General features: G+C 47.9%; 1 protein-coding gene across 1 annotated transcript in view; it reads right to left on the bottom strand.

The window, feature by feature from the left end:
- Window positions 1-8,326: 8,326 nt before the first annotated feature.
- Window positions 8,327-11,325, bottom strand: part of LOC144166822 (uncharacterized) — a 45,933-nt gene continuing 42,934 nt past the window's right edge. Inside the window, exons 7-8 of the mRNA XM_077696310.1 lie at window positions 9,837-10,069; window positions 8,327-8,515 (exon numbers count right to left, since the gene is read on the bottom strand). Coding sequence (XP_077552436.1) covers window positions 8,342-8,515; window positions 9,837-10,069 — 407 coding nt within the window. The 3' untranslated portion in view covers window positions 8,327-8,341. The remainder of the gene's footprint in view (window positions 8,516-9,836; window positions 10,070-11,325) is intronic.

The raw sequence follows: 11,325 nt of genomic DNA, 5'->3' as shown, positions 1-11,325 counted from the left end.
TAAGTCGTACAAGCCGCAGCAAGTTGTAATTCTGACCGATTCGAAAGCAGCACTACAACTTTTGCAGCGTGCGATCCCCACAAAAAGGGTCTGTCCGCGTTCCTTGCGGCTTGTGCAAGAACTCATCAGCGAGGGATTTAATGTGTGGTTTCAATGGATTCCATCCAACGCTGGCGTTAAGGGCAATGAGACCGCTTATCAGATGACATGGAATGCGCTGTCATTTGCGCCGATATGTTCAAAGTTTTCGCCGATCACTGGAACGCCTTCAGGCGAACAGTCGTCCGGCATTTCAAGTCGTTGGGAGATCCTTATCATTAGCCTTGCGTCACAAAGGACTTAAGAGATCGGAGGCAACTTTGCTGTACAGCATCCGACCGGGCTCAGCGAAGGCCACAGCACGGTTATTCAAAGTGGGCCTCGTGTGATCGCCTCTGTGTTCGTCATATGCAGTGATAGGGGATGTACAGACGTGATCAAAAGTTTACGGACCAGGGAAATGGCAATTTTAGGTGATTTCTTCGATAGCAGCCCGACAAACTGTCGAATGCATGCCAGATGTCGTATAAGTACTGAACTAATGAAAACTGCCGCACATAGTACTTCGGGCTGCCGTGCGCTTGAGACATAGCTCAAAATTGCTGCTTTCGTCGCCCGTAAACTTCTGCTCTTGGGAGTACATTATTATGTAATGTGTTGCCCAGAGCATGACGTCAAACGGACGGCAATGCTCTCAGCGAATCGAAATTTGGCAGCCCCACACAACACTCTGGACTACTACATCGTCTTCCATTGTGGACATTGGATTCGGCCTATAGGCGTGGACAAGTAAACGTTGCCACGCACTTATTCATTCTTGTAAAGGTGTGCCGGGCCAGTTTCAATCAGATTCCTTTTCCGACAACGGATCATTCCACTTTGCGCATTCCATGAACAGAAGTCCCGCAATGGGAGCGCAAGTTCATTGCAGCGACGTCGTAACCGTCATTGACACCACTTTCGGCATCGCAAGAAGAAGTGATGCGGTATTCGGGTGCGCTGATTTGCTCGTTCACATGTATACAGTGCTGCCCAGCGGGTACAACGGCCACCATAAAAAAGCGTGCCAGTGAGACTGGCGAGGAGTGGGGAAGCAATGACTTTCACGGGATCCCGCATTTTTTATCAAAGCTGTTAATAACTCTTCTTGTTCAGGTGACGACCGGAATCACATGGGGAGGCATGGTACTGTGCATTCTTTTAGGTGCGTGGTTAACTCGCTATATTCATCGTGCTTGCGAGGCATGTGCTGGTGATGTAGAGGAACATGGCATCATTCTGGTTCGCGTTCCGGTTTGTTTTTGGCCAGTAAAAAGCAACATGCCATGGTACAGTTTCTCTTTAGTGACTCTGCAGGGGTGTCGTTCGTGAGCTATTTGAAGGCTGTTACAGAAACCGGATTGTTTAAGAGGGAGAGTGGAACTACTATACGATGATGATGACACTAGGAGGCAGCTTCCAGTGGCCACATCTACTTTCTAATATTTTTAACATCCTCCCGGCTACACGAGGAATAGAGGAAGATATTGAATTAAGGGACGAGAAAATAGTTCTCAGCGGCTGCCCAGCGCCTCCCTAGTGTTCGTTGTAGCCATTTTATTTTTCAAAGTCGTGTGGGCTGTCCTTTATGACCACGATCGGTTCCATGTACGTGTTAGCTGCATCAGAGTACTGGGTACTTCGTACATCGATGGTTCCACCGCCTATGCAAACTGCGGTTTGTGGAATCAGAGTGGGGTTGCGTTTTGGCTTGGCCGGCACAATCCCCTTATAAGAACCCGAGCTACCGCGATGGCGACGTGTGCCTGAAAGCTGTGTGCATGAGTATGAGGCTCGGTCGATGCTTCGATGCTGATGAGGGGGTCCTTGGTTTACCGACAGCGCTTGTGGGCCTTCAAGACATCGCTCACTGCGCTCCGAACCTATGTTAATCTTGTACAGACAACGCCAATGAGACGACTCTTCCGGCGACCCACTTCGTCGCGATTGCTCGGCTGTATCGTCTTCAATGTTAGAGATAGCGGAGGGAATTCGTCGTTTGGAGTGTCCAGTGTCGTGGACGCTGTTGACAAGTCGTCTAAGCACGGAACAGAAACGCTTGCCACATATTTGTCTATTAGTGCGTCCATTTACCGTTGGAAAGAAGCCGCTCGTTGGGTGACTTCTGGCTCCTAATCATCTACTTTAAAAGGTGCCACCAAATCGTTCTCCTTGTAGAGAGGGGGTCAGCTCATCACAGCGGATTCATTGATGTTTATACCATCGCGCCTTTCCGACGCTATTATTGTAATGTATTTTCCTAACAAAATTGACACAATGATTTTGATTTTAATGATTTTGCAGTTCCTGGAACAATCGGTCCATTCCAAATTTTGCCAACAGGATAGAAGATTCGAATTAATTGGCGCTTTAAAATTCTTTGGTTAAATAACCCAGGCGTCTCCGTCCAGCTCCTTCAGAATATCATGTTTTCGAATTAGGCTTCAGAAACATCTTACCGATGGGTGGTGTCTCGGGCATTCATCTGTGATGTAATGTCGTCAATCAGTGCGGTGGTGTCGTTGCTGACTAAGCTGACCATCGTTACGCACACGCCACCCCTCACGTCCTCGCCAGCGTCGCTCAAACGAGCGTCTCGTGCGGGCACAGCATACTGCCCTTCTCCCCCACAGCACACTTTCGGAGAGTGTTCGCATGCACAATAGATTTATGCACAATAGAAGCATGCACAATAGATTTATATACCCACAGTCAAATCTAAACGTCTAAGTCCGCTGGCAGTGTTCAACTTGTCAATATTTTTGAACAAGAGCTCCTCATTACGCTAATATGAGGCGAAAATGTTTTTTCAGTGCTCCTTTATAAAACTTTATGTATGCTTGATTTTTGTGATCCACTGCAGAAAAAAAGAATCTCTCTGTCGCCTGCTGCTGCCCGTGCCAAAATAGTATCTGGCGTCATTTTAAGAAATCAAACGGCAACGGTGACGAAAGGTGCCACTACATAGGCTCCACGTTCCGCTTGGAACGTGGAAGAAGAAGAAGAAGAAGAAGAAGAAGTCTGTAGAACATTACCTTTTGACATGCCGACGTTTTTCCCGACTGAGACGTCAGTCCCTGGAGGTGCCGCTTTACAGTTTGGGGATATCCCTAACAGTGCCGGCTATTCTATCGTTCGGGGCATCCGAAATGGGGTTCTGCCGCCGGGATGTATGCTCTGCCCTCCTGCGCTACATTGAAAATTCAAAACGTTTCTCTTTATGATTGCGATTGGTCACCCTCGCTTTGATTTTTCAGGATTTTTTTTTTTCTTTTTCTCAAAATTTTTTCCAACCGGTCTAAATTATCTTTCCTAAACGTCTCGTGATTATATAAGAATTCCATTCATTTTAACCATCCTCTGTTGTTTGGCCGATCCCCTGATTGGGTATGTGCCATACTTAAAGGCGCAACAACAACAACAGCACATTTATTTGGGAGCAGAGTTAGTTGACGATGCTGACCACCGTTTTGGCGGCGACCGCGGCCGCCCGGGCGACCAGTGAAGCTTGGGCCTCCTGGTCTGGGCAGCGCAGCGCCTCCTCCCACTACTCACATGTGGTTTTTTTCGGATAGGGATCTTTCGGGCATCCCCACATAAGGTGCTGAAGGGTCCGAGGGACTGGCAGGCTGTACAGTTATGGGAAGGGTGTATACGGCTAGCTGAATTAGGTGTAATTAACCGGGACTGGGAAATGTGTTTGTTTGCAAAAGACGCCATGTGTGTTCTTGATGGATGGTGAGTTTTGCGTGTGCCGGTGGGTAGACACGGCGATAGAGGCGGTAATGGGTGGTAATTTTATTGTGCGTGATCATCCGGTCTCTAGCGGATCTGGCACCATGGTAGGGGAACGAGCTGGGCCCGGCTCGGATGGTGAGTTCTCGAGCCATACTCTGGGCAGCTTCATTCATCTCCAGGCCAGCGTGCGCCGGAGCCCCGATGATTTCTACGGGGAACGTTGGGGGGCCTTGTTGGAGAATTTTGAGTGCCTGAGGCGAAATAAAGCCGGAGGCGAAATTTTGAATTGCCGTTTTAGAATCAGTGATGACTGGGGAGGGGGTCGGCCTTTGCGTTGGCATTAATGCTATACTGCCGCCTCTTCCGCCGTGGCTGGGTTGGTGGTGCGAATGGTCAGGAAGTTGCGCTGGGCCTGATTGGAGGGGCGGTAAGAGACGATTGAGAATGGAGAAGGGCTGCGAGGTTCTATGAACGTTGAAGTAGGGTGTCTCAATTCACGCGTGTGATACGGGCTTGCAGGTTGTCGCCATAGTCTACAGCGGGATTCTTCTAGTAGTTCACTTAAAAGGCGGCAAGCACCGACCAGGAAGTGTATTGCACTAGCGCGGCCACTCTGACGAGAATGTGAAGATGTGCATATCACGCCGGGAGTTGCGAGAGACCCGAGGGCGGATAACAATGATGACGATGATGATGGCGATGATGCTGATGGTATTGGGGATATACTCACAAAAGGTTCGGACAGACTATTACCCTAACTGTGGAATCCGGTTGCTGGTTATAGGTTCAAGATAGTTCACTTTTCAGAATATAAAATAGCTTGGTAAAACAAAAGAAAGTGCGCGGTGATAAAACCCGAATTACCTAATAAATGTGGCTTCCACAGCGATTACAGCGACCTGTCGCAGAGAGGTAAGCTCAAATGATATGGCAAATGCTCCCTTTTACGTAAGCCAGATTTGTGGCCCCGAAGGACATAAAAGCTGACATACAGAGGTGCGGCACCAAGAGTTAACCGGCTAAGATGTTCCATTCAGGGCCTGGCAGGGGACAGATACTGCAGTATTGCGAAAAGCCCTGATCTGGAGAGAGATAAACTGAGCCTCGAATTCTGGCAGTGGAGCTCAGTAAAGTTGCCTTGCATTGCCGTAAAGCGCAAAAGCGAGTATTCCAGCCTAACTTTGAAAGCATGTACTCTTCGCTGGACAAGAGCGCATCTGGTCTAGCAGCGTCTAGATACCAATATCTTATCACCTTTGAGAATTCAAAAACAGGCAGATTTAGGATGCCAAATTGAACTGGAGCTGTTATAGCTCGACCAGCTAGGCTATGGAAACTTTGCTACCCCTGAGGCCCGTACGCCCGCATGCCAAACGGGCAGTAGACTCCATGTCAAACGTGCAGTAGACTCCCGTTAAGACAAACTCGAAGGGACCATAAAAATTTGTTCGTATTATCAAAAACTCGTAATAAGCGGAGGTTTTTTTGGCTTGTGTACGTTGCAAGAGTGCAAAAATGTTGTTCGTCTTAACCATAGTGTTCGTCCTAACCAAGTTCGTCTTAACGGGAGTGCAACCATTTCCTTTACGTGTCCACACACCAAAAAAATAAGTGTTTGGGACAATGGAGACTCTGAACATGTGTTTAGTGCCAAAATTGTTTTCTTCTGTCTGTTGCCTGCAAACTTGGAAGCGGCGACGAGGAAGACGTCCGGGTGTGGCTTGTTGAGGAAAGATTATTACCAGCGCTATTGTGGAGATCACCCTAGTATTGACACAATCCACCATACATTTTACAGTCACGTATATGATATTTGAAATATTTTTATAGCGTTATCTATAAGGTTCGAATCATCCCACTATCAGCCGTCCTTGTTGGCCACAGCAAACTATATAAGCATCAGTATGGAACGGCTAATTACCATTGGTGGCTCTTTTAAATGCAAATACACCACCTCAATAGCCCGTATGCATCCGTCCGCGCCAAATCTCTGCAGAAGAGTGTGGGAACTATGGCTCTTACCCGAGAATATTTCACCGCCACCACCACTCCGCTCGATCACACGTGAACTGATGATCCCATTGTTCACAGCTGGCTTAGTGAGACCAACCCATGTTCGACCTCTCTAAGCGTTGCACCCTCCCCCCACACAACAGCAAAAATAGCATTTTAATACTTCCAACCTGTCTGTCGCTATCGACGACAGGAGTTCAGCTATTCTATTTCTGCGGTGCACCCCTCTCACTGCCACACAACCACGGTATATGCCAACGCCCTTCCAGCCAGTCAACCCCTCATAAACGCTGGGGCTCCTATCACACCCTAGTCACTAGATACAAACAAGGTGAAGTCCCACCCAAGCCGGAAGAAATCCGGCGATACGTAAAGCATCTTCCACCACTCGTTAGATAGAATGTTGTGACAACTTTAAAGGGTAACTTCAACACCGTATTGAAACATATTGTGCTCCTTCAGCACCAAGAGGAAAAACTTCCCCTTTTTGTCCCAATTCGCCTTAAAAACGTAGTGAATGGAACAAATCTCTACGAGTGACCAAGAATCACCTCTCGTGCATCCCCGTGCTCGGTACGCCAAGCTTCTTGGCGTACTTATCAGCCAAATCGGCAACGCTACCGGATGCTTGTCTTAATCGTGATAACACTTGAAGTCTCAAACAATTTCCATTTAGAACTTGCCACCTACTTCACAAGGAAAAGGTCTCATACGTCACCCCATACCATGAAGCTCGGGCCTATACCCCTATCCCCACCCCAACTCGTCCGTCAGTGAGCTGGAGAATCACATACCACGTTCTACAGAAGCATCAAAGACCGCCTCTACCACCGCAACACACTCTTTAGCCACCATACTTCTCGCTTTGCAAGATGGATCACCCACACCATTGCCTATACCCTCCCCCCACCCCGCCCCCTAACAAACCATTCGGAAAGTTGCCCTCCGCTCCAGCAGCGTGAAATCGATAACATAGAGGTCCGCGTGCAGTGCCGACGTGCGTTGTGCGACACATTCCCCGTCATGTGCACTTTCCTCTCCCCCTACTCCCCAATCTTGACGTGAAATATTCTTACCCCACTCGCCGAACACCTTCGTATTGGCACTTGTGCGTCATGATCCTTTTAAAGATGGTTGAAAGCTTGCAATAGGCATTTGGTTACTCTGGCCGGTTTTGAATAGTAGACCTCTTGATCGTCCGAAGAGCAGGCTCTACACTTTGCGGATGAAAATGTGCGAGCCTACTGTTGCACCACTCTTGGACGGACCGGGAAGAAAAAATACAACCTTGCTTTATCTGGAAGAGCTGCCCTTTGGTAACCCACCCAAATTTATTTTTCCCTGAAAGTTGCTCACCAACGGCAAATAATCTGGTAGAGAAGAATCTGGGAAAACACATGAACAAAGAAGTCAGACTAGCACAAATTTTTGATTGATTGATTCTTGGGTTTAACGCGCCGACGCAACGCAGGCGATGAGGCGCGCCGTAGTGGAGGGCTCCGGATTAATTTTGACCACCTGGGGATCTTTATCGTGCGCCGAAATCTCGTACACACGGGCGTTTTTGCTTTTCGCCTCCATCAGAAAAGCGGCCGCCGCGGCCGGGAATCGAACCCACGACCTCGTGCTCAGCAGCGCAACGCCTTAGCCACTGAGCCACCGCGGCGGGTAGACTAGCACAAAAATTCCATAAAGGGCTTTTTTCTTTTTTTATGGTGAGGTGATTGTACAGTAGCGTTACGACTAACGCCGCTGTGCAACGCCACCCGATTACAAAGGGGAAGCCGCTAGGCTTTCCCTTTGTAAGCATCAAGTATCATCATCAAGACACAAAAAATCATTAAAATTTCACGCCACATGAGCTTAGCCAAGATATAAGGCCACTATTAAAACAGTTGTCAGTGCGTTAACTCAGCGTAAACATCCAAGTTACATAATAAGATGAACTAGACAGCAATATCCACGTTACATGATAAGATGAATTAGACAGCAATACAGTTTCACAATCATGTTCCTTCGTGGTAGCTTTGATCAGCGCCACCCAAACGCGCCAACACGTTCCTGTGACGTCATAAGGCCCGTGTGAAAAGTAGTTTGCGAATCGCCATCGCATCAGCTTCGCATGTTATTATAGAAAGAAGCTGTTCAGAGCTGGGTTGGTAAAAGGTAATATTTTTCTTGAGAATATCTTGAATATCCGATTTTATTGGACTAAACTTATATTAATTCTCTATAGTTTTTTTATAAGACCGAATAAGCGTTTCTATTACAATAAAGTATTCGCTATGACATGTCTCACTCGGCAGCATTGGTGACGGTTTGGAGACTTGAGAAAGAATCATGTCGGTTCATTAATTTCTCAACGGGGTGCATAAAATAGCCGGTGCATCGAAGGGCTGCTTCCGGTTGTGTCCGTACAAAACGGTTTATATGTGGCGGACAAATACAAGAAGAATCGTAGACGTAAGCAGCGCCATGGTTGCGATTAGTCCTCGAGAAGGAGAGACACGCCCTAGAAAGCCGGCAGCCCGAACAGTTCGGGCTTGAAGTCGAGCAGCGAGGCGATGCACAGGGTAGCCCGGCGTCGGTTCTGCTCGTCCATGCGGGGGTCCGGAATCATGACCACCTGCATGCCGGCGGCCAGGGCTGCCGTGACGCCCTTGGGGGCGTCCTCCAGAACAAGGACCTGACAGAAAGAAAAGTCGACCAGGCTTTGACATGTTTGTGAGCAATGTGACTTGGCAGCGATCAGGCATCACAAATACAACTCGCTAAGGCAACGAGCTGGATGAGGAACCGGATTGTATCCAAGTTGGTAAGGCAGCAACATACTCGTAATCATGTTTTTCTCCGCTTTCGTTCTTTCATTTCAAGATATCTGTCGAAAAATACCTAACTACAAAACCCTATACCTTCCTTGGCATTCATTACTGCTGGCTTTCAATAGTCCGTTTATTTGAAAACCCTCTCATTCCCAATTCTGATGAGTTGCACGCATTGCGGGAGCCCCGGTTTCCGGGTGGTAGATTGCTCCTGTCAAATCGCGTTGTCATGAGTCACTGCCCATGGGTAAAAATGAGGAACCATTCACGCACAGCAGTCGGAAAAGCCCCGGCTACCACTCCCAAGCGAAGGATACACTTACATTTGCGTAAATGCACCAGAAAGTTTAGAGGCATATAGCCTGCTCAGTAGCCGAGTTGGTAAGGCATCGTGATCATAATCTCAGGGTCATTAGTAAGGGTCACACTCTGGCAACCCGTTTATCGCCCTCCCCTTTTTTGTATTTCAAAATGTATCGTTCGACATGAACAAATTGCTATATAACCATATGCCAACCTTTCCCATCTTCTAGCTTGTTTTCAGCGTTAATTGAGAATTCAAGACGCCACTGGTTCCCATTTCTGATTGAGATAGAGAACGATGAAATATAAACGATGGTGGGAAAAGAAGTTACAAGACTTAGAACAAGGTTGCGGCCTCATCCGGTGCCATGGCTTCGACTACAAGACCTGCCTTCGTATTTCTGGCACTACGCAAATCGAATCGTCCGGTGCCATGGTTTCCACGACAAGACTTGCCTTCGTATTTCTAGCACTACGCAAATCGAATGAGGTCCTGAGGAGCCGCCGTACAGGCTCAACAAAGGCACTAGTAATGTTCCTCTTCTGGTATCGTGTGCACTGGTATCAGAGCGACGACTTGAGCAAATATATAACGACAATTTGAAAATTTTTTCCAGAAAACTGGTTTAGCAGTAAACAGGCTGATCAGGAGAGCTGGTGTTCATGAAAACAAAGAGAAGAGTGTGGTTAAAAAGTAGCCTTTCTGGACCTTCGCAGTGATGACGCAAAAATCAAACACTGGAACGTAAGAAAGCAAGCTCGATGAGCAGTTACCTTCAGGCCGTAATTAACACCACATACTGTACGCCTCAGTAGCGACGTTGAGTGCCCGCACAAGAGCAGAGTAACGAAAATTAGGTATATATCATATTGCCGAGTCACCTTCTCGGGTGGAGGCTTGTCTGCAAACTTGGAGGCGGCCACAAGGAAGATGTCGGGATGGGGCTTGCCCTGCTTCACCTCAGGGTTGTCACCCGAGCAGACCACGTGGTTGAAGAGGGCCACCAGCTCGCGGTGCTTGGCGGTCTTTTTCTCGAACGAGGCTGGCTTGGAGCTGGTGGCTATGGCGATTGGCACTTTCTTTGCGTGAAGATGCCGCACTAGGCGGTCGACGCCTGTGGCAGTCACAGGAATACAGTTTCAGTGGACAGCTTGCACCACTTCACGATGATTTTGGGGGGGATCGAGGTGATGATGTGCTTCACTTTTTTAACACGAAAGTGTTTTATGCCGGAGTCCACCAAGGTCTGACTGACGTCATATCCGTCACAGAAATGACATCGCCAGAAAACCTTCGACTGACGCGGCTGCGCCGGGATTTGAACCACGAACTCTTTCGCCGCAAACGGGAGGTACGAAATGTGCTCCCGACTGCGCTATGATCAGACGCGTGAGCAGGCCGACAAACGCGCCTTATATCCTTTCTTTCAGATAGTGCTGCCGTTTAGGAGAGACGAAGGGAAGTAGTGCATCATGAAACTAATTAGCGCGGACAGTTGGCGCCTCGATGCCAACGCCTGTAAGCTCCATAAAAATTTTAGTGGCCTTAAGCGCGTACGTGTACGGGGTACGTGTAGCGTAACCTGCGGAGAAGCCGGCAATGACCACGGAGTAAGATCGACGCCGAATTGCGAATCTCGCGCTCGAGGCAAGGTACGCTGCTCCCTTCGCTGTAGCAGACCGTGTGTTCACTAGACGATTCGCTGACAACCCGTTTGGTTTCATTCGCACAGACGGTTTGCGAGCGCTGTGGTTTCAGTCGGATTTACTCAATGCTCGGGCACGTGGAATCCAGTGTCTAACGTTGATGCGTCAAACGGTGCCATACCGACGAAATATAAATAGCGACGTACAAGTTCATATTGATGCACAATAAGCCTTCAACTGCCCCTGTGAAGGCACATTTCAGTTTCGTGTTTTACCAGTTCCTATGAAAGAGGAATCAACCACATTTTTTTGCAATAAATGCTCACGAAGTAAAGTATTAAGCGCTTTTCGTACGCGTAATAACGCTACGAAACAGTTCATTTAACTCTTGCAGCTGTCCTACGATTGGGACCGCGCATGAAAAAATATGTTCTACTATTTCCTTAGTTAGGAAAACGTGAAGAAGGAGCCTAACGTTTCAAATGCTTATGCATTTCTTCGTGGAGTAAACGTGAAAACACGCTTGTCCATCAGTAACGTTTAATGTGTCACACTTTCGCCACGTGCAAAAATGGTATTAAAAAGGCCCTGAAACAGGTTTTCAGCATACAAAACGTACTAATACCGTCATTATGCCAGGTGGTCAACGTCGACTGCACCAATTATAAGTTTTTTTACGTGCAGCGGAAAGCTCAAACTTCTGTTGCGTACTTTCTAAACTACA

The sequence above is a fragment of the Haemaphysalis longicornis genome, unplaced genomic scaffold (genome assembly GCF_048455015.1).
Source record: "Haemaphysalis longicornis isolate Haplotype H1 unplaced genomic scaffold, Haemaphysalis longicornis Haplotype H1 scaffold_19, whole genome shotgun sequence".
In the NCBI taxonomy this organism is placed as follows: domain Eukaryota; kingdom Metazoa; phylum Arthropoda; class Arachnida; order Ixodida; family Ixodidae; genus Haemaphysalis; species Haemaphysalis longicornis.
This window is presented reverse-complemented; position numbering and strand designations above follow the sequence as displayed.